We start from the raw sequence: 22,903 nt of genomic DNA, 5'->3' as shown, positions 1-22,903 counted from the left end.
CACAGGCAGGAGAAGTTACTCCTGCTGCTCCTTTTCTGCAAGTGTAATGATGCAAACTGTGATGTGATTCTGGATGATGGGAAAAACTTGGCTGTGTACATACATCCTGATATCTAGTTGACATAGACTTACTTGCAGTGAAGGTGAGGCCTTGCACTGCTGAATGTTACTTATGTCCTTTCCTGCTGCTCACACAGTGATTTTGATTATACAGACAAAAAGACAAAAGAAGGGCGCAATGCTAGGTAGTCAAAATCCATGTTAGAATACATTCTGCTTTTCTGGAGGTTGCACTTTTCCTTTCCCACCTCTGAATAACTGTCTTTGTCTCCCTTCCCATTCCCACTATACTGATGCCATTTTTTATTTCTTTTCTCCCCTGACAGCCCTTCTTCGGTGGCAGCACAAGCATTAATCAAATCTCTGGGAAGATTAAGTCAGGAGAAGAAGTGTTAGCAAGTCTCGATGGATACTGGGTAACATCAGATAATCAAAGTTGCTGACAGTTTAAATGCATGTGGCAGCAGGTTGCGTGGGAGGGGTGGCAGCCCTTGGCAAGCTCCCTGCCTCAGAGCAGAGCCTATGGAGGGCCGTGTCCTGCCTCACCACACCCTCCCCAGGGAGCACTGGCATGCTGAGCTTTCTAGTCCACACCTCTTGAGGTCATTTATGCTTCCATAGTTCCATCCACCTGCAGTGGAGGTAACACGTGTACTTCCAGACCCTGGGCCAAAGCTGGGACTGGTGAGGAGCATTTCCATTAAAGCCAGTGGTTCTATATTTAGGGCCTTTTGCTGTTTGGCAGCTGTAACTGTTCATGTTGCTTGCAGTCAGCACTGTGCTGTTCACTGTATGCTCTGCAAACTACCCACTCTGGCTCCGTGGCATTGCTGTGTCTGTGAGCAAGCCTGGAAAGAGCCTTAAGTTTATGGAGAGACACAGCAAGATAATCTGGCCAGCCTCAGATTGGAGAAGTGCTGCTTAATGGTTACCAAGTAAATTGGCAAGGAATAAGGGTGAAAGACAAGAAACATTTTGTGAAGGGACAAATGAAATTCAGCAACTGTATTAAAAAAAGCTGTCTAAGCTGAAAAATTAACACAAAAAATAACTCAGCTGTCACTGCTCTTTCTAGAAGAGATGGTATTTCAGTCATCTTTGTATGAGATATCAGCTATGAGGAATAGAAAGACTTGAAAAGAAGCTGGGGGCTTGTTTATATATCATGGGAAGTACCTGGAAGAAGCAGGGAAAGGATAAGATATCGGGACTTCTATAGGTACCCTTTTCTGGGGACAAATGTGACAAAAGGAACCTGGTTTCTTTCTAGTTTTTCTCTGATTAATTCAGCCAGAGTTTCAGGGAATGCCTCACCTCGTTCAATTTAGAAACTTCCAGGAAATGACAAGTGAGATTTAATTATAAAGAGGGAGGGATAAAGCCCTCTTACCAAGTCCTGTTCCTGTCCATCATGCAGAAGCTGCTTCCATTTGTCATTATTGCTTTCTGTCTTGTGCTTCTGAATGTCATTAAGCTTTTCACTTATTTTTTTCCTAGGATGGGGAAGTACATATAAATGAGTTGAAAAATGGGAATGTAGAACTGTTCTGGAACCCAACTAGTGAAATACGAAGGCAAAGACTGAAGCGCCATGTTGTGCTATTTGAGGAGCAGACTGACTTTGAGTCAGAAAGGTAAGAAGCCCAGGGAATGTCTCACTGCCACTTCCTCTGGAAGCAGAGGAACTAAGCAGGGACTATGAAGGCTCTGATTCCTCAACACAATCCTGGCAATATTCAGCTTTGCCAGCATGTATTACCATCCATTTACCTGTTTTGCTCCAGTCTATTAACTCTGAAGTATTTCTATGAAGTAGAGCTCTGAAATAGCAAGACAACTGAACCAAGAAAAGGTGGAAGCTACATTCTGTCTGCTAAAATAATAACTCTTCCTGGACGCCCTTACAGCTTATGGAACGTTCTGTGAGAGGGCAATGTGTCAGTGTGAGGTCAGCTGCCTCGTTAAGAAGGGTTGTTTCTTAGGGAAGGACAAAAAAATCTCCATTTCTTTATTTACATAGGTACCCTCTGACCCACTCTGCTAGACTGGAGATTAACAGTGGCACGTGCATCCAAGGGAAGAAGGCAGAAAGGAAAATTTTGAAGATCCAACAAAATTCCCAATTTTGTTGGCATTTGCATGCATTAATTACAATCGGATTGAGGTTATCTTCTGCCTGAATTACACCATCTTTCCTGCAGTGCTGAAAATCATCTGTTTTCACATAAATTGAAGTTTCTGAAGCACATGCTGTTATGCAGCTCACCCTGGTGGGCCTCACTGTCTGACACAGACAGCTCCTGATGGAGGAGTTTCCCTTTGTCAAGTGATTTTGTTTGTATCCCCCTCAAGTTGTTCAGTGTGAGGACTTTCTTTACACTGTTGCATTCCTGATAACCAGCTCTATACCACTGCATTATTTGCTCAGATTGCTATTTTTGCTCTTCTAGCCCTTACCTTCATCACTTGGAATTTCCTCCCTTTGTTTCTGTGAGAAAGGGTTCATAAACAAGAAAACTGCACTGATGTGCTAAGGCAAGAAAGTGCCTCTCTGCTTTCTGCTGACCATCTAAATGGCTGCTTGCTTTAGAAGTGTTGCATTAGCATATCATGATAGAAATACAATGAAATAATCAGTATCCCTTTTAAATTAGGAGCCTCACAGCAAGCTCCAAGTTAAATGCAGTAATGCATTCAACTTCTAAAGATAGGACTGGTGTTTTGTAAAGCTGGAACAGCCTGAGTCACTGATCCCTGTTGTAAACACTAAATCATCTGGTACTGTTCTGGGGGAAGACTGTATATACTATTCTGGGGGAAGAAGTATTTCCAACCTTAAGTGAAGACTGGAGTATTTAAATGAAGGTTAGAGAAACTGTAGAGAGGACTATCGCATCTTGGCTGTAGTGAAAAGTTGGTAATGATTTTTCTCTTCAAGGATGTAGATCCTGCCCTCAAGATAGAGGCTCAGCGAGACATAGTATGACAAAACACATATTTTCTGGCAGCTAAACAGAAGTATTTATATATATATCTCTTTTCATTTGCAAGCCTGAGCATGTGTCCGTTCCTTCTCGAACCAGCTTCTGACTTGTGGAAACAAACTCTATAACCCAGAGTTAGGTTATAAAGCAGGCGTGTTTATTCGGCATATGTGCAAGCGTCAGGTGCGAGGAGGACAGCTCCACCAAACTTGCACAACCAGCAAAAACTCATTCCATATAAAAACCAAATCCATACATACTCAGTGGATTTCCAAGGACTCCTTTGCAAACTGCTGCTCATCCTCGTGCTTGCTCTGTCCATCTGGGGGTGCTTCTCCTGGTGGTCATTGGATGAAGGCTCATCATCTTCCTCGCCATCTACATTTAAGTTCTTCAGGAGGGGCTCCCTTCTGTCCAGTTTCTTTTTGCTTCATAACATCTTATCTTCACTTAGAGTACTTGCTCTGTACTGTCTGCTCAGAGTCCTTATCTTTATTTAGAGTAACATCTTTATTTAGAGTACTTGCTCTGTACTGTCTGCTCAGAGTCCTTGGTCTGTTCTGTACTCTTTCACTATATCATGTTTTTACATTTCTCCTGTTTAACTGCCTCCTGCCTTTCTGCCTCGCTTCTGACAAATCCAGCTGCTATTCCTGTACTGAAATACAACATGGCATGTGCAGCAGCAAACCTTGTACATGAATTCATATTCCAGTGCCTCTAAATTTTAAATATAAAGAGATATATTAATGCAAAGGTTTCTAGTGATGTTATGAAAGGGAAAATTCCCCTGATCCCTATATACAGCATTCTTCGTCACCATTTTCATAATGTTCATTTAATTTGGAAGCCAATCCTGTTCCAGTTTCCCTGGACTATCAATAGATCAGAAAAGTGTCCACTCTAGGTTTCCAGCTGGCAAAATAAAGTGCAGTTTTTAAGGCAGCTTAACTTGCTTTCTTGTTTATTTGTAGGCTTTGGCAGCACGTTACTAGTGCAATAAACAAAGGTGATCAGCACAAGGCAACACAGGAAAAATTTATGCTGGAGGAGGAGCAGAGGAATGCTGCCCGGGAGCGGAGAGACAATGGCACGGAATGGAAACCGCTGCTCTTCCAGCATGATGCCATGACAGATGAATGGCGCTACAAACACGAGGAGTGAGTGGTGGTAGGATAGGAGGTCACAGACCCCTCTGCTTGAGTTCCCAGGGCTGCAAGTGAGATTACAGACCTATAATTCGGTCCTGCCATTCCCCAGACTGTGCCCCGAATTTGTTCTTTCTGAGCTCTGCTGGATGTGTATTTCTGATACAAATTGGAAATAGCTGGAATTGATGGTTTGGCAATGGAAAATCATCTGTGCCATTGACAGAAATATATATTGCTGCAATCAAGTGTGGAGTCACTTAGAAAAGTTCTTCTGCACTGTGCAAACACAGTTCACAACTGTGTTTTCCTCCCATGCCATGAAGGGTGAAGCCTCTGGTGACTCATTCATTGCTGGGAACTGTGTATGTGGAGAACTGTTACTTCACACCCAGTATCTATGGAAACTCTTGTTACTGTCAGGGATGAATGTCCCCCATGATGCACGTGCAATTTGTGCGTTGCTCTTAATACTCCTTGTGGTGTTCTTGCTTTTCTGACTTTCTTTCTTTTGGTATTGAAAGTTTAAGACCTTGGGATCCTTTGAATGATATTGCCCAATTTGAGAAGAACGGGATACTGCAGACCGTGGAGAGACATTTATCTAGCAGGATGTCAAACCATAAAGCAACAAGCATAAACGACCAAATGACACTGCACAAGGTAAGAGGCCAGTTTGGGGAAAGATTTTTTTTTTAATTGTTTAGATAAGCAGCCCTTCTCTGTAGCATTTTCATGTAAGCACAGCATGGACTGGAAGGTTTGTTTTGGGCAGATACATCTTGCAACTCTAGACCTGCAGTATTATACAACTGTTAACTAAGTATGATTCTTGTTTGCTGTGTCCTGTTACTTCCGGTGGTTTTGCTCCACATATTGTTGCTGACAGTGAGTCTTAAAGTGGGCTTTGCATGCGACTCGGCTGGGCTTCACCATTCTGTGCTCTTATAGAAGAGAACTTTCCACAGGGAGGATATGACTGAGGTACCGGAGTGCACAGCTGAGGTCCTGCAATTTAAGTTTTGGACTTTACCATTTGTCTTTACCACTGACGTTCTCTTAGACAGGACAAGAAACCTGTGTTTAGCATTGATATTAAATGAGGATGATACTATTGCTTTCCTCTTTGGAGCAATCTATGTATATTCATACATTATGTTAATTATTAAATATAAAATGTTCTGTAAATATTGAACTTCTGAACTAGAAACATTTTCTCCATATTACACTGGAGAACTTGCGTCTTACTTGGAAAATATGTTTTTGGTTTTTTATGAACATCCCTGAAACAATGGGAAAGTTGAGGTTCATAAGGTTCATAATTGCTTTTCAGACCCTCAAACAGGAGGTGTTAGGAAACAATGGGTTTGATTTACCCATTCAAGAGACAGGGAGAAACTTTCAGTCTACTTGAAGAAATCAAGCATAAAAGTTCTGTGGTTTTTAAATCCTTCAGAGAATTCCTGAAATATCATTCCTTGGAAATTTGGTGCTTGTTCTTCTTGTCCTTTCTCTTATGGATCTAGTTTGTGGGTACACAACTCAGCAAAATTCACCACTGATATGGATGAGTTATAGCTAGGACAAGAATTATTTGCATGGATAGAGGAAGTGCTTCTACGTGGATCATGTCTGCAATGCCCTTAACCAGCTTGTAATATCCTTAACTAGCTGACAGGTGTCCAAGTACTAGCTGCTGAAAAAGCCATCAAACTTGGCAATCTCACAGATATTCCCCAACGCCTTGAGTTATGCTGTTTAAAGTGTTCAGTTTGGTCATGACAGAGTCTCTTTTAATTGCTGTTTTATCCAGGGATCTACCAAAGACTGCAGACACCGTAAAACCAGCTATGAACCATCCAACCACAGCCAGAATACAGAGAGCAGCTGTTCAACACCAGAGTCTGTACAAGACCTGTCAGATGATGATGGCAAGTATCTAATTATCAGTGGGACAAACTTTAATGTTCTTCTTCCTTTGGTATCTCATTCCTTGAGCCAGCTCTTGAACATTTCCCAGCCTGGTTAACAATGCAGATCCATGGCCCACAGGCAAACACAGAGAACATTCTGCTTTTGTGTTTGCCTTATGCACATCTACTCCTCTTCCTTCCTTATGCTGTCCATGCTATCAAGGGCTCCCCAACTCCTGGGACAAACATGTTGGGAAAATACAGTGAAATTCTAGTACACAGGAAGCATGTTGCACTCCTTGTTCCCCTTTGCTGGAAATAACCCTGAGTGCTTCAGAGATGGGGTCAGATGGAAGTACTCAATTCCCCGTCTCTTAGCTGGGGAGGCTGCCGTAAAAAGTTTCCTGAGAAATGAGAAGGAGCTCCAGACAAGTGCCACAGGACCCCCATCAAGGAGGAAAGATTCTGTCATCTGTCCCTTTTTCTCCATGTTTCCATCTGAAAGCATGCCTCCTGTCTATGGCAATTTGACTGCAGTCACCTAGTTGCTAGGTGAGCCTGGTTTGTTTTGCCACCACCACCATTAATGTTCAATACCTTGCCACAGGTTTTCATAGTCTGTGCCCTCAGTATGAGGAAGAAATGAATCACCTAAAGGAAATACATTCAGCCGTCTTATCTCTACAGAGAGCTCAAAAGGATATACACAGGTAATAATTTTCTTTCACCAAAGCAATTACCTTAATGGGCTATAAGTAATCTGTAGCATTTAACTCCTCCACTGTGGCATGTGGAGGATCCTTGTCAGTGGCAGGTGCAACTAATAACTGCCTCAATAGGTAACCTGTTAACACACCTGAAAGGCAAAACGAACCCTAACTTGAAACTCTCTGCAAGGCTCTCTTAGTTGCTTATATCCAAACCTGGAACTAAAGAAAGTAAGAAAGTACTTATCTTTCTGTTAAGAGAGGGAGAGGAAAGTCTGTAGGACACAGTAGCATACCCATTAGGATGCCTCTTAAGTGCTGGGATCCCTGCTTGTGTGGAAGCTCTGGGGCTCTGAGTGTGCGTTCATTCCTTCCAACACACGAATAAAAATACTTCTTTCTCTTCCAGGAACCTCAGCGCTCTGAGCAAAAATTCCTTCCACAGGAAGGTCTCTTCTGAAAGCTTTCTGCTGGACTCTCACTGTTGGTTTCTTCTTTGCATCTTTCTTACATGTCAACTATTCATTAATTATGTCTTCAAATAAAAGCATTGTTTGGCAGCAATAACAACTGTTGGCTGCAGGAAGGGGGGGGGGCACTCACATGAGGAGTCCAGCGAGGCACCAAAGCACTTTAGAACCAACACAGAAGAGATGGAAGCAAGGTGGAAAAGGGACCTAGGAACTTTGTTCCTGCAGATTATGTCATTTCTGCCTTTTACATGTACATCTTCAAGGACCTCTTAATCTGTATGGGCCTTAATGCTGAAGCCAAATGTAGCTTTAATTGTGCAATTTGTTTTCTATTTGTTTTCCGGGGAAGATTTAGGTTAGACCTGAGGAAACATTTTTTCTCTGAAAGAGTGGTCAGGCACTGGAATGGCCTGCCTAGGGAGGTGGTTGAGGCACCATCCCTAGCGCTGTTCAAGAAGCGTTTAGATGAGGTGCTACGGGATTTGATTTAGTAGTTGGGTAGGGATAGTGATAGGAGGATGGTTGGACTAGATGATCTTGTAGGTCCTTTCCAACCTTATGAACCTATGAACCTATGTTTTATCATTTTCTGATGCAATTAATAATTGCTCACCAGTATTGGTACCCCCAAAATGGTAAAACACGGCGGTGTTTTAGAAAAGGCACGCCAGCCTGGTTCATAGCTCTACAAAGAAGGGAGTGTAGCTGGGGAGCTGCACAGAACTGATGTTCACAGTGCATGTCTGGCTTAATTATGGGAGGGAGCATACTTGGTCCAAAAAACCCAGCCCCCGGGATATTAGGTCATAATTTGTTTTGTCAGCACACACACACAACGAGACCTCAGGATATTTTGTTTTCCATTCCACCGTGACTGTAAATATGCACAACTTCCTAGTGCCATTCCTCTTTAGGAAATGGGAAGTATTCAGTGAAAGTTCCTGATTCACTTCCAGAGCTGGCTGGTGTCCTTGACCAGACCCACGGAGCATCGTGTCCGACATGTCTGTTCGTAAGACCTGTCACTCACTATTATTGTTATTATTTGCTATATGGCTGTTTTATAATATTACACAAAAGCATTGTAGAGAGGAATCACTGCCCCAGGATAGGTGAGAAGGATGGGAGCAATATGGGTGTACATGTGTTCGGCTGTAGGCACTTTTATTGTGAAAGGTCAGGAAGGAGGAAGGGTTTTGCCACTGCATTGTTTGAATCTGTCAATGGTCTTCCTATTTTACACCATTTTTAAGAGACTTGCAATATTTTCTGTAGACTGCAGACAATACTAAGCCTTTCTTTTCTGGCCTGAATTAGTTCCAAGTGGTAAGTACTGCTATATATACAGCCTTAAAATACTTAGTGGTGGTGCCAGTCTGGGCTATCTTTCAATGTAAATGTTTCCAAATTTTTAACTACATTCCTTGTCGTATTCCCCAGGCAGGGGAAACCTGTTTGTGCTTGATACGTTGAAATAAAATCACACACAACTTTCAGTGTCTGTCTGAGAAATTATTTGTGTACGTTATCAGCAAATGACACCTAGGTCATGCTTTCTGGAGGAAAAACTATAGGAATAGGGGAGCACAAATCTTAGACATTTTAGCACCCATCTGCTTTAAACTGCCCTGTAGTGACTTCCTCAGAATAGAAAGAAAAGCAGATACCATGATTGTCGCATACGCATAAAGATACAGACCTACCTTGGCCCTAGAAAGCCTTTATGTTAAGGAGGCAGCTTGATAATAGCAAACAGCTGTGTGGAAAGAAAACCACAACTCTGTGACATGAACAGACAGGACTAGGGGCAGCACCCAGAAGCTGGCATTTCAGTAAGAAACAAATCACGGATTTTAATTGGTGAGATTGATCAGCAAGTAGTCTCCAGAGAAACACAGGATTCTTCATCACTGAAGAACGCCAACATTTTCAACATAGGTTGGATACCTTCTTGGGACACAACATCCTAGCCACTCCTTTCTGAGGAAGTCTGATCCATACAGTGTAAAACTCAGTTGGTCCTGTCGCCCTGGACTGTGCCTATGGAATAGAGTTCAGTCTCTGTCTGCGCAAGGTCCCATGAGGGCCTTAGAAATGTTTGCTCATACATACCTACTAATTTCCTGCCTAATCTCACTTGGAATGCTTCAGCACGTTTCTGGCCTGTCAACACAGCCTTCCTCATCAGACACATCGCCCTTCAGGACAAAGCCACCCAGAGGAGCTTCTGCTTTTCCAAGGGGATATCTGTCTGGTGCAAAATTAAATTAAATTAAATTAAAATCTGGGTTTGAGAAAATAATAGTTATGGTAAAACAAAACAAAACAAAAAAATCCAAAGCAGTCTGAACCAAAGGAAAGCAGAGCCAAACAGAAAGCCTTTACAGAGTGCTAGGTGCGTGCTTCAAGTTCCTTGGATCCTTTCCATTTTGCAAGACTACACACTCAGAGGGATTTCACTGGGACTGCTACTGCAGTCAGATAAAATAAATGTTACCATGAGAGGAGCACTTCCATGAAAGAAACTGTTAACCTACATAAACTAATTACACATCAGCAGAGAAGTTTGAGATGTTTAATGCCACTGCAGGGATTGAAAAATTATCCCAAGAGGAAATATCCACGCATTCTTATGCTACTACTTTCGATCCAATTTCAGCATCAGGAGGTGAATTCTCCTACATGCCAGTTACGCACTTCTGAAGGATGGAAAGTTCTCTTGAGGAAAATCATGGCTGCTGTTATTTGTCTGGGACTAGTACCCTGATGTTGAAAAAGCCGAGAACCCTTTTGGCAACTAAGGAAGCCCGGGCACGTACCCTGCTTGTGCGGGGTTTTGAACAATGCTTCCCGTCTTTACCTCTCCTTTGTACTATGAGCGAGCAGCCCTTTAGCAGCCGGATGCAAGGTTTGGATAGAAAGCCAGGAACCGCTCCATTTCCTAACGTGTCACCCGGCTTCCTCCCGCTCTTATCGAGGGGGACGAGAAAGGGATAACAAAGGAAGCTACCAGGACATTCCCTAACGTGACACCCGCTTTTTCCCCGACTCAGAAGCACGCTGTCGATGCAGTCGTATAGGTGCTGCCGATGGTAGCAGGTAGCCGAGGCACGGTGTCTCCCAGTGTCCTTTCCAGCTCAACCGCGGGGCGGGGGCTGGAGCAGGGCGGGGCTGGGACCAATCAAATAGCGGTGGCGGAGCCCTCGCTCGGAGTCGCGTCGTGAGCGGAGGGCAGCGCAGCCGTGCCGGGCGGTGCGCCGCGATGGGAGTGCGGGCGGTGGGACTGCTGCTGCTGGTGAGTACCGGGGCCACCGGGCACGGGCGGGCTCGTCGCGGGAGAGGTTGGTGCCTGGCTGCTGCGCGCCTTGGGTCACAGCTAGAGAGCATAGCCCTCTCTCACGATGGCCTTGGGTCAGCCGGCCCGACCTACCCTATGGGTGGAAGCCTTTGCTTCGGACACAGGTTCTCTAGTAACTCCCTTTCCCTTTTCCTCCTGAGCCCGTAGGGGTACGGGAGGTCCGGAGTAGCGCGAAAAAGGTCGCGGCTCTTCTTTTCCTCGTGGGAAAGAAAGCGACAAAGCAGGAGCGAACTCTTTAATAGCGCTCCATTCTCTAATCGCGAAATTGAGGGGTTCATGAAGTCTGCAATTACGAGGAAGACTTTCAGCGTCCCGCGGGGTGGAAATCGGCAGGGTGGAGCTGCGGGAGAATGGCGTGCTCCCGGCTCTAATCTGCCGCTCGCGGGGCACGCGCGGAGCTTCGGGGCTCTCCTGTCCCTCCTCCGCCGCGCTGTGCCCGCCGCCTGTCCGGGCCCGGCCCCGCGCACCTGGTTGCCCCCGTTTCTCGCGCGGCCATACTGGCTCCTTTCGGAGGCCGGGAACTGAACTCGGCGCGTTCGCGTGGCTACAGTAGCTTTCTGTAAAATTACAAACTTGCCTTCCGCTGAAGATGACGGAGCTGGTGAGAAATGCCGTCTGAAAACTCACCGGGACTCAAAACGCAGAACGTTTCGAGTTAAAATAAAGCCGTAAATGGGACGAGGGAGAATGAAATGAATCCCTTGTACGAGGCACCAAACGCAGCCAGGGAAGCAAAGTTACAACGGTGGTGGAGGGGCCGGAGCAGCTCTCCTACAGCGCTGCGGCTCTAAGCGCGGTGCTGCCCTAACCCAACCTTTGTGACTGTAATTACTGCTGTTAGCAGCGCACTTAACAGAAATTAGTCTGGGTTTCCTTTGTGGCTTCCCCCGAGCGTGTTTTCCAGCCCTTACAGAACCGTCTCCTCGAGATTGCTATCCGGAATGAATCACCTGAGAACACCTGTTGATCTCTGCTCATAGGTTGCGCTGCTGAAAATGCCTGGAAGCGGCGCGGAGGTCTGCGGAGAGGGAGAGTACTTACACGAAGGTAGTTGCTGCGTGCTGTGCCCGGCAGGTGAGGCTCCAGAAAGGCAGCGGCCGTTTCCCCCCGTGAGAGGCGCCTGCGTCTCCACGCCACGTTCCTTCGGGCGGGGAGCAGGCCCGGCTACTGCTGTGGTGGCTCTCGGGGCCGCCAGGGCTGGCCTCCATTTTGCGGTGAGACCTTGTGCAATAGGCGCCTTGGCAGCGGTTCAGAAAAATCTCCGTCCGCTCTGAGGATGAAATGCTCGAAGTCGGGTCGCTTCTTTGTTTTTAATAATAATCGGTGAGCGCGAACAGTTGGCACAGGGAGTTCTGATAGTTCTGTGTGTACGGCTTTGCTTTGCCTTTGTTCTCCCGGCTCTCCCAGCAAGCTCTGAGCGTGCTGCCCGACTGTACGCTGCCCCTTGTTTCCTGTGCTGGGCCGTCTGCTTGTAGGGAAGGACTGAATTTGACTAAAAATGGTTTTCTCATCTCGTTGTGAGAGTGCTGCTGCATCCACCAGTTCTCTTCTTCCACAGGTACTTACGTTGCTCAGCACTGCAGTACTCCACATTCGAGGGGAAGATGCACATTTTGCACTGAAGGAGAAGATTACACTGCCCATGCCAATGGCTTGGAAGAATGCTTGATGTGCAGACAGTGCAAAGATGGTACCAAGAAAACTTTCTATTACATCTTCAATTTGGGGCCCCTTGCTCTTTGCAGAAAGCCTGGTCCTCTTTTTTTTTGTTTGTTTGTTTTCTTGCACTTCTAGTTGTTGAGAGTGTTGAAGTTGGAAAAATAAATCACACTTATGGCCAGCATGTAACTTAGGCTCAGTTGTACAGAGCCACAGCTTTTTCTATGTTCTATTTTTTTTAGACCAAATAACTTTGAGACCCTGTACTGTGACAAGTGACACTGAATGCCAATGCAAACAGGGGTACTTCTGCTCTGCTGAAGGCTGTGAAATATGTCAGAGATGCAGTCAAATGTAAGTTCAATAATGTACTTAGTTGCTTAAGTTCTTTCTGGTAGATTTAATAGCTGTGGCCCAATCTGTGTTGTGCCCACCATGTGCTATTAGCCTGTAAATAATTCCTTGAAGCAATGGTGCCATTCATGCATTTAAACTCTAGGTGTCAAAATACATGAGGTTGAAACCTAGAGTATGCAGATTTTGGTCCTGTTTGGCTTATTGCATATGGCTGCAGGCTTACACTCCTTGTGTCTCTAGATTAGTACTTCCCCCATATTGAGAGCTGAGTAAGTGCTGTAGTAACCACCCCAAAACTGTGGAAGGTAGAACCTCCTGCTGAAGGAAACTAACTGCATGAATAACGCGTCTACCTATTTTTCCTCTCAATTTAGAGGCTAGCATGTGTAAGCTTTACCTGTTTTGGTTCTACTTAATCAGCATAGGATCTTTTAAGACTAGAAGGTGAATTTCTAACGTCATCTGTTAGAGTTCTGCTAATATTGCTAAGCTTTTCCAGAAAATGAGCAGGCCTGGACAGGGCTGTCAATGCTTATAAACCTCTGTGTTGCCACTGACTTTAGGTGCTCAGAAGGGAAAGAAATAGTGCAGATTTGCAATGCTACAATGGACCTAAGATGTGGCTTACCTGATCAAGGTATGGCACACAGATACCACTTGACTTGTCTATTGGGTGTATAAATTCTTTCTAACAACACAGAAGCACTCTTGAAATAGCTTGAACTACAGTAACATACTTAAGACTTTGTGCATTTTAGCCTGGGGATTATCTGATAGAGATGGGTTCTCAAATGGGTTGGAGAGACTAATATATTAAACTTCACTGCAAGGGAAGGAGCACGCTGGTGAAAAGCTACACGTACTGCTGGGGTTCTTGGAGTTTCAATGGTGATGCTTTGAAAGCGGTGGATGACACCAACACTTCCAATGTTTAGCGTGTCTGAGAAGCTGCGTATAGTGTGACTCCTCCAGCAGGAAAGGAACGGGTCCTATCCAAAGAATAGCACCTAAATGCATTCTTTTGCATACTACTTCTCCTCTCATTTCTTGCATGTTGTTTCTTCTGAAAGCCTAGTGGGTTTTATATTGTGACGCTATATGGAATCCCTCACTGCTTCTGTGATAATGATGTGCAATGGAAACCTCTACTTGGATTCAGGTCAGCTGAAATTCCCAGCACCTCTTCCATGACAGAGTAGCTGAGTCAGTATACGAACATGAACTTTAGGTTGCTATGTGGGGTGGCAAGGAAGGCTCACACTTGAGACCACCTCATCTGAGGACCACTTCAAACTCTAACCTTATTCATTTTCATTTGCAGGAAGTCGAGATCTTACTTGGATGACTGTAATAATTTTGGTTGCTGTTGGTTTTGCTTGTTTCTTTGTGTTCTACATACTAAGGAAGTGTAAGAGTGATAAAGGTAACTCTGCTTTATTAATATCCATAAACTTTGCAGAACTAGGCAGAATATGTACCAAGGCTGTTCTCATTCTTGATGTTACTCTTTTCATGTAGAGGCCTGTTTGATAGGCAAGCCCTGGCTTGTTTGGCCTGAGTAAAATGAAGACCAGTTTTATCCAGTAAATCAAACTTGCAAGCTTTAACTGAATGGATGCCTTAGCCTCAAAGATTAGCACTGGCTAATTAAAGGGAGCTCCTCACCTGCTTGCATAGCATTGATGAGGGTACAAGGAAAATCTGTGTGGTGAACTCAGAAGTAAGGTGCAAGAAGTAGCAGCTAATTAGTTCACTGATTACTGTCATCCATTGGGTTTGGCTGTGGGAGTTGTTCTATGTCACTGGCCTTGCATCATTTCAACAACTTAGTACAAATGTTAAGTTGATGGGTCCTGAGTGATTTATTATTTTTTTCTAGTATAGGTTAATGTATTCTCCTAAGAAATATTTTTTTTCTGCATATTGAAGTTTTTTTACTCTCACCTAAGGTATTTTAGAATGTTGGAAATGATTTGAAAGCTTTCAAGTAAACTTTATTCAAACTTGGGCTTGTTGCATTTTATTGCAGTAGAAACATCCTCTGCCTCTTTATCTATTGCAATAGCTCATGAAAATGCCTATGAGGTGTAGGCTTGGGGGTAGGGAGAATGTTTCTTTTGAAGGAGGGGCTTAAAGTCCAAACAGCATCTTGAAGCCTGCCTTATGCAGTGGGGCTGCTTGTTGCTGTTTCCACTGTTAGTGGAAGCAAAGGGTAGTACTTCTTGAGAAGTCTGCCATTTCAAAGAAACTGCATGACTGGCACTGGAGCTTTGGCTTGTGTAAAGTGTGTCTATTACATCTGAGCACTGCATGAGTTCAGCTATATTCAGCTACATGTGTTTAATTTACAGCAATTCCCAGAAGTTTCTTATATGTTAATTTTATTTTCCAGTTACTCTTCCTGACAAAGAGAGAAGCCTGGTAAGTATATAAAGGATTAAGTTCTACCAGAGCTTTGCATGACTTAACTGTACTCATTACACAGCTCCTGATTTTTGTCTCTGCACGCCTCTGGTGTGATATGCTCCTGAGATGCAACTATTGATGCATCATGCACTTACTTCCATTGAAGCTGGCATTTCTGGTACTTGTATTGGAAATACAGAGCCTGTGTCCAAGATGTTGTGAAACGGAGGGGGAGCAGGCTAAGCACAAATGTTTACTTCAAGCTGAGTGGTGCCTTGACACAATTGGTTATTTGTTACTTCATGCTTATATTCCCCAGGAATGACAGCTCTTTCATGCATGCTGATATATTTAAAATGCAAGGAAAGATTACTCCTTTTGGTCAGCAGACAAAGTAACTGAGTCTCCTGCAAGCCACAGAGCAGCACCTGTAGTCTTGATAGTAATGCCTTGATCCAGAGCTGTCCCGTAAATGAAGGAGTTCAGGGCTCAGAGCATGCCAGCTCAGGATGGAAATGGTTTACCACACTAAGGCTTGTTGCTGATGCATGTTTTGCTGATAAAGCTGCTTTCACTGTGGCCTCCTGCAGTCAAGGACTGTTTAAGAACCTTTTACACAGTCAAAAAACAATGCCATTTGAAAATATGCTTTTGGTAAGCCCTGAAGTAGTCAGGTAATTAGACTTCATGATGATCTCTAGGTCTCTTTCAACTGCATGATTTCTAGTCTTGTATTTAGCAAGATATAGCTAGACTAGTTAAGTTCTCAAGCATTTAGCTTCTCTATTTAGAAACTTCTGAACAGAAGTTATGCTCCTAACTGCACAGCAAGATATAAAGGACTTTGATCTTCTCACTAGAGTAGTTAATGATGCATAACATAGGACAAGGGGAAATGGTCACAAACTGATGCATAGGAAGTTCTGCACAAATGTGCGGGGGCTTCTTCACAGTGAGGGTGATGGAGCACTGGCACAGGCTGTCCAGGGAACTTATGGAGTCTCTTTCTCTGGAGAAGTTCAAGATCTACCTGTGCAACCTGGTCTAGGGAGCTGCTTTGGCAGGGGGGGTTGGACTTGAACTCTAGAGGGCTCTTCCTACCCCTACAATTCTGATTCTGCAATAACATCAGGCCCTGAAATGCTTGTCTTCAGAACTGAAGAAAAGGATTCATGTAACTCATGTATGTGAGTTGTAGCAGAAAAAGTGTGTGCTACCTTCCTTGTCTCTTGCTTGATACAAGTACTACTCACCTTGTGCATGAGCGTTTGTCTAATTAGCTAGTTAAATGTTTCAAGTAATTAAATGCATCTTAAATGTCACAAATATTTAAAGACTGAAGGGGCAGAACTAAAAGATCATCAAAATGTTACCTTAAACTCTTCTTTTTTTTTTTAAGGTCCATAAGTGGCTCAAGTGTATGAATCATCCATTAGGTTTTGTTGGGTTGTCTCTTCCTGCTCCCCGGCCAGGTTCACAGCACTTCATGTATTCATAGAAGCTGATGAAGGAACATGGCAAAATATCTGCTCAAACTGGTGTAGTGTAGGAACAGACAGAGATAACATCCTTTTTTGAATAAAGCTGTAGCAGACTATAATTCCATATTGTGAATGGTGATGCTTACCTATAAAATAACTGTAACAAGCATGAGCTGCAATACCCGTGTACTTAAAGAATTCATGCTACTGTAATGAAGATAACTGGGGAGTTGCACAGTCCTCACCAGCACTCTGTCCTTCCAAAGTGTAACTGAACTTGTACTTTAAAACATGCACACTACAAGTATGTTGCTGTTACCTGATTTTCAGAGCTGATCAGCAGCTGTAAGTCAACCATGCTGTAAGGCTTCAGGTGACCTATTTAAGAACTATTCTCCATTAATAGGAGCAGCTTGTTTATTCTGTTTGCACTCTCAAAATGGGTTCAGTGAAGATAGAGACAAATTACACGTGGGGTAGTTCCTGTCACATCCCTGCCTCCGCGTGCTGGTGTTATGTGGCCACTGACCTTGTGCAGACAAAATGCCCAGTTACTTATGGGGGCCTGTGCCTTAAAACCAAGTTGTATGGGAGAAGCAGTTAATGCTAGCCCTTGCTTTCTACTTTAAATAAATAAACTAATTAATGCTGCCTGAAGATTTTTGCTTTCAACACAAGCTGTATATGCACTAGTCTGTTTTGTGCTTCTGCTACTCTTTATGGGTCACTGTCACCCTGAGGTGAACTCTATGGATGTAGACTTATTTAATGCATTGCTAATGCTGAAAGTGATGCTTCCCACCCTCCCTTGCTTTATTCCCCCAGCTGAAGATACACAGTGTGATCTGGTATCTACTTTGAAATGAGGCTATTCTCATTGTGAATATGAATGTGAGGAAAAACTAAAGAAAACAAGCAAGTGCATACTAGTATGCTCTCATAGAGCTGATAATGATCTACCAGCTCAGCAAAGCTCTGAAAGCATCAACCTCCATACAGTGATAGGTTTAAAGTCTGTTAGCAGGCTGATGGGGCAGCTCAGCTCAGGTGCGCTGTGGCAACTGAATTCCTTCCTGCTCAGGAGGGGTATGCCTCTTCTGTGCCCCGAGAGGAGCAAACAATAATGGATGCTAGTGGAAATACGAGGAAAAAATTCCTGTGTTTGTTGAGCTAGAGGTTGTGAGACTTACTGTGCAGTCTGGAGAAAGCAGAACAGCCAGCAAGGTGTGGAGCTTAGGCTCTGAGACTGCTTGAAATACGTCAGTAAAGGCTGTGATTTCTGCATATTTTTTAACTTTGCTTATTCAACACCTATCCTATTTTTTTCTTTGATTTCAAGTATTCCATTTTTCTCTAAATGGTCCACAAAGGTCTATCTATGAAACTGCTAAAATAAGTTATTTTTCTTCACAGGAATATGAAGATAGTACGCTTTTATCAGAAGTGAAGATAACTGAAAATAATGCATCTCATCCAGACAGTGAGAACTCTGATGAGAGCCCAGAGGGCCAAGCACACACAGGTGTTACTTTGGAGGTGGAAAATACATCTCCAGAAGAAAACAGTGCTGTGTCTTATGAGAGAGGCACAATCCCACAGAGGAACTTGTGGTGCCAAACACAAGAATGTTGGAAAAAGATCAAAGACTATTCATCATCTACAAAAAATAGGTGTAATCCTTCTTTTCAACCAAATGCCCAATGTAAGGAAAGGGGTGTTAGGTTGTCAGCATGCTTTAGGGTAAGTGGGGGAATAATCATCTCATAATATTTTCTCTGATATGCATATAATTTGAATCGAGTCCTTAATTCTTCCTTGATAATAGATGCTATTTTCAAGCAGTACTATAAAGAAGAGGAACCTTTGCTCTAAAGATATAATAGGAAGTATGGGAATTGATATTTTGGGAAAGCAAACTTCAGTTCACTCTTTGAACTGCTGTACCTCTTACTTTCTTGTTCAGTGTTTATGCAAGAGTCATTCTTTTGCAATAACAGCAAATATGTTGCCTCGTTGCTTCGCTCATTAGATAGTAAGTAGCACAGCTGCTTTCATCATGCTGTTTTCTTTACCCAAACCTTTTTCAGCTGTGCTGTGGAGCTTTCCTCACTCCTTTGTAGACACATAAACCAAATGTCACCTATTCAGTAGCTCAGGAGTAGTTGTAAGTGAATTAAGTGCTCTGGCATGCTAGAGTAATTGTCCAACTTTTTATCACAGGTACGAGGACAAAAGTATCAAATAACTGTTAAAGATCTCACTCAAAAAGGTAAGTATTCTACGAATGATCAGTAGTTTGAATTTGTTTTTTCTTGTTGACTTTAGTATATGCTGAAGTTTAAGGTGGCCAATGAATATCGTTTAAGGCTGTAAGGCTTTCATTTGAATGTAAGATAAGCTGAAACAGGATTATTACTGTGTTTAAGTAAAGTCATTACCACTGTGGCATATTACTTTGAAGCATGGATCTTCTGTGAGTGTAATGCAGTCACTCTTTTAAGAATAAGTGCAGTACAGAACTTGTTGGTATGTTTTAAATAAGTCTATGCTGCAGCAGTGGGATTACTTTAATGACTGAAATGCATCTCAGAATAGGAGTTCTGTCAAATGTTTGCTCTGAGACTGCATCAAAGCCCTACAAGTAACCAGCAAGCTGATATGTTGGATATCAAAGTGATGGGCTTTGCTACCACTAGTCTTGGCATGGCATGCCCATACTGACAGCATAGTGAGGTAGTTAAAGCCTACAGTCAAGTAGCTGTGCTAAGAGTAAGCAAAAACATGCAGATCAGTGAAAAACTTCCTAAAACCTCCAATACTGAGTAGTATTTTGTCTTGGGACTGATTTTTAGATATGCAAACTGGTACTTTTAGTAGTAGGAAGCCTTTTTGTCCTACTGCTTCTTAGGTGACAAGCCTAATCTTGCTGCTACTGTTTTGTCCGCTCATGCATTTGCTAAAAAATAATTGGGAAGTGTGTGTGTGTGTGTGGGAGGGGGGGAACCCACCATATTTTAGAACCTAAACTAATATGTTTGTTTTTGTTTTCCTCCTCAGAACAGAGAGATTGCTTTTTTGCTTTTATAAAGGAAGTGCCAGTGAAAAAATGGAGGAAGCTTATGAGAAGTCATCTGGAGGAAAATGTTATTGATAAAATTGTGTACAACTGGCCCAATGATGTAAATGAGCAATCTTATCAGATGCTTCTCATCTGGAAAAACACACTGGGGGAGAAACAATCTATTATTAAGTTATTGGATGAGCTATGGGATATAGATACCAGGGCTTACAGTAGTATAGTCAACAATTTAACAAGTAATAACATTATAAGTAAAATGGAAGCTACGGTTTAATGTTTCCGAAGAACTTCAGAAATCTTCCTGTGTATGTATATAGGAAGTTTACACAAATAATGGTGTTGTTATCTGCTGGTACCAATGGGGATGTGGCTGTGACGCCCTCCTTACCTGCACACAGGGCTGAAAGTGTGCCTGTGCTGAATTTTGACAAGACTCCAGCAGCAATATTGACTTTTTTTTTGTTCGTTTATTTGTTTTTTGAGTTGTACAACGTGAAACTCAGGTACTAGCGGCAATTCAGGAACTCAGTCTGCCTTTTCCTCTGTGAAGCTGTGAGGAAAGATGCTGCCTTTCCCGTGCTCTGTGGAGACGAGAGCGCCTGCTGCAGTTTTTGTTTTTTTGTTTTTGACCGAACTGCCTTAATTTTTGTTTACGAGAGAATCGCGTTACGTTTGTGGCGGGAGCACGCGGCTAGGCGATGCGTTCTGTTCAAAGTACGCCAATAAAAAGTTCGTGAAGACAAAGGCTCGAGCCTCTCCTTGGCTGAGGGGTGGGGCTGGGGGCGCACAAAATGGAGGCCCGTCGCGAGGCGGGAAGGCGCTGTGGGCGGGGCCAAGAGGCGCGGGCCGGTTGCCATAGCGACCACGGGAAGTAGCGTAGCGCGGGCTGGGCGGGGCGAGGCGGGAGCCGCTTCCGGGCACGCTGTTGCATCAGCTCGGTAGCGAGAGGTGGACGCGGCGGGATGGCAGCGGCTCCAGCCGAGCACGGTAAGTGTGCGGCGGGAGTCTCGGCTCGTCTCGGGGGGGCTAGAGAGGCGAGGGGAGGCGTTCTCCGGGGCTGTCACGGTGCCGTGAAGGCGCTGCCGGCGTTCGCCGGCGTGATGTCATGGCCCCGGCCGCTGTCAGGGCGTCAGGTGGGCGCAGTGACGTCACGTGACAGAGAGGGGGGAGCGCAAAATGGCGGCCGGCGGGGGGCGCGAAATGGCGGCGGGGACGAAGCTTCGATCTCCCCCCTCAGTGGTGGGGACGGCGGCGGGGACCCCGCAACGCACCATCGGTGCGTTGCGGGGTCCCCGCCGCCGTCCCCACCGCCACATGTTTCTGAGGTGCAAGCTGTGACTCCGTCTGGAAGGAGGGACGGGGCCCTGTTGTAGCAGATGGCAACTCGGAATGCCAGTCGTACGGGTGTTAAATACGTGTCGATATTGTGGAAGTCTTGCCTCGTGATTATACACTGAAAGCTATTCGCTTCTACGTTTTATTCGTACATAAATCTTATTCCGTTGAGTCTGTGTGCTGCTGCAGTCTTGCAGCCTGTTCCCCAGAATCCCCCAGCTGTCACCAAAGCGTTGTGTGCGTGGAAAGAAGAACGTGTGACAATTACATCACCCGAAGAGACCGTGCTCCAGCAATTACTGTGCGAGGGCTGTATTAGTGTCTGCAGTGGAATTTTTTTTGAAACAGCTTCTAATGATGGGATTATGTTACATTAGCAATATTCATTCTTAGGATTTTTTGAAGGTTGTTTTGCTTCCTCTTCAACACTTGGTGCTCAGCACTTGTTTTCTGAATGGAACTGCTTCTGGTGATGTGATTTAGTGTCTGCAGAGCATTCCATTGACATGAGTTAACATTCAGCATTCTTATGCAACAGCTCTGTAGTAATGCTGCTTTTCTGCTGTCAAGAAGATGCTTCCCAATGCTGCTGAGAAGCAGCAACTGCAGTTTCTATTTTAGGAGAAAAGTGAAAATGACAATTCATGAGAAGAATCGATTTATTAGCCTAGTTTCCTAAAGAGCAGTGTTAAGAAACTTGGTGCTGTATCTGTCCATTGGCTTTTCTTTCTCAATAGCTGTTGAATCCATTGATTGTTGTTAATTAAATTCTGCAGTGGGCTGCCTCTTTGCAGACAGCTGGCAGACCGAGGAAAGATGGGTCAGAGGTGTAGGAGAGCCTGGAGTTGCTGAGGTGTGTGAGGATAGAGCATGAAGTGCTGAAGAGAGACCAGGAAGTATTTCAGTGGGAGTGTGTAATGAATTAAAGGTATTGCACGATGCTGACGAGGAGGAACTAAGAATACAAGTGTAAACACCAGGAAAACAAACTTCTGCAGTTACTGCTCCTGTTTTTATTGTGATAGCAATGAAATTGGAACACATTTTTTTCTAGAAAGATAATCTTGACAGATTTCTTTTCCTTAAAAACAAATGGCACTGCTTCTCTGCAATATGCTGCCTTCCAAGTACAGTGTTATTGTATTCGTTCTTTGTAGGAGCTGAATTTGAGTCAGAGATCCTTCTCAACATAAAGACATCCTCCTATTAGATTCCCTGGGCTAACTGGTTTCTCTGATGCATTACACTTCTGAGTTGGCTGCTCTTACACCAAGATGTAATGTCAGACTTATAATTTCAGGCATTAATGTGCACACTGAGATTGTTCAAGTGAATTTTGTCTGCCCTGCTTATCGGGACTGAACTGGTAGCAGCAGTGTTTGCTGCCTCTGCTTACTAAAAGTAGCACATACGGGTTCTGTCATCTTTGTTTTATTTGTGTATAAGTTTGTACAACTTCCCTTTTAGATTGGTTTATAGATGTGGTTGGAAAGCAGTTATATTGTTTCAGATACACTGATTTGATTCCCATTAGCAGCCTGGTGTATGATTAATGGCCATAATAACCCTAATAATACTTTGTGAGTGGAGTGTTGCTTTCCTTGCAACAGATCTTTAAAGATCTTTCCTTTGACATACAGTTTCATTTCTGCACAGATTAACCCTGCAGTTGTTTTTGTTGTTTTTTTCCTTCATGTGATTGGTGGATACAAAATTCACTTGTTTTAGCTTCCCATAGTTCTTGAAGGTAACTGTTTCAAACTGCTTAATGTGTGTAAACATGTAAAGTTCTGCGTTGATAAATATCAGTAAATGTTTGGAAAGCTGAAAAGTTCATAGTAAAAGTAAGTGAGCCAAAGCTGAATCCCACTCAGGTGTGTAAGACTGGATCTCACTGTGAACTGTTACTGACTTGTTAGTCCTTATTTAGAATAAACAGTTGC

At 43.8% G+C, this 22,903-nt stretch overlaps 3 protein-coding genes across 4 annotated transcripts in view; all 3 read left to right on the top strand.

Annotated features, from left to right (window-relative positions):
• The window catches only part of OSBPL5 (oxysterol binding protein like 5), an 83,946-nt gene extending 76,448 nt beyond the window's left edge, over window positions 1-7,498 (top strand). The window contains exons 16-22 of the mRNA XM_065755221.1: window positions 387-476; window positions 1,558-1,694; window positions 4,019-4,204; window positions 4,717-4,855; window positions 6,006-6,141; window positions 6,713-6,815; window positions 7,222-7,498. Coding sequence (XP_065611293.1) covers window positions 387-476; window positions 1,558-1,694; window positions 4,019-4,204; window positions 4,717-4,855; window positions 6,006-6,141; window positions 6,713-6,815; window positions 7,222-7,357 — 927 coding nt within the window. The 3' untranslated portion in view covers window positions 7,358-7,498. The remainder of the gene's footprint in view (window positions 1-386; window positions 477-1,557; window positions 1,695-4,018; window positions 4,205-4,716; window positions 4,856-6,005; window positions 6,142-6,712; window positions 6,816-7,221) is intronic.
• Window positions 7,499-10,517: 3,019 nt separating this feature from the next.
• LOC136060939 (uncharacterized) lies at window positions 10,518-20,019 on the top strand. The gene is made up of 10 exons (XM_065755741.1): window positions 10,518-10,580; window positions 11,624-11,717; window positions 12,202-12,333; window positions 12,545-12,656; window positions 13,223-13,296; window positions 13,981-14,082; window positions 15,052-15,080; window positions 17,960-18,286; window positions 18,767-18,815; window positions 19,604-20,019. Exons 1-10 carry the CDS (start codon window positions 10,548-10,550, stop codon window positions 19,897-19,899), a joined length of 1,248 nt encoding a protein of 415 aa, XP_065611813.1. The 5' UTR covers window positions 10,518-10,547; the 3' UTR covers window positions 19,900-20,019.
• A 521-nt stretch (window positions 20,020-20,540) lies between these two features.
• CARS1 (cysteinyl-tRNA synthetase 1) overlaps window positions 20,541-22,903 on the top strand; it is a 31,730-nt gene continuing 29,367 nt past the window's right edge. The window contains exon 1 of one of the 2 annotated variants that reach the window (XM_065755226.1): window positions 20,541-20,612. In XM_065755226.1, coding sequence (XP_065611298.1) covers window positions 20,588-20,612 — 25 coding nt within the window. In that variant the 5' untranslated portion in view covers window positions 20,541-20,587. The remainder of the gene's footprint in view (window positions 20,613-22,903) is intronic. The other variant, XM_065755225.1, reaches the window with a different exon arrangement.

The sequence above is a fragment of the Cyrtonyx montezumae genome, unplaced genomic scaffold (genome assembly GCF_038088225.1).
Source record: "Cyrtonyx montezumae isolate F1298 unplaced genomic scaffold, pur_monq_1.0 scaffold_10, whole genome shotgun sequence".
NCBI classification, from domain to species: domain Eukaryota; kingdom Metazoa; phylum Chordata; class Aves; order Galliformes; family Odontophoridae; genus Cyrtonyx; species Cyrtonyx montezumae.
Note: the sequence above shows the minus strand (reverse complement) of the source record. Positions and strands in the feature narration are given on the sequence as shown.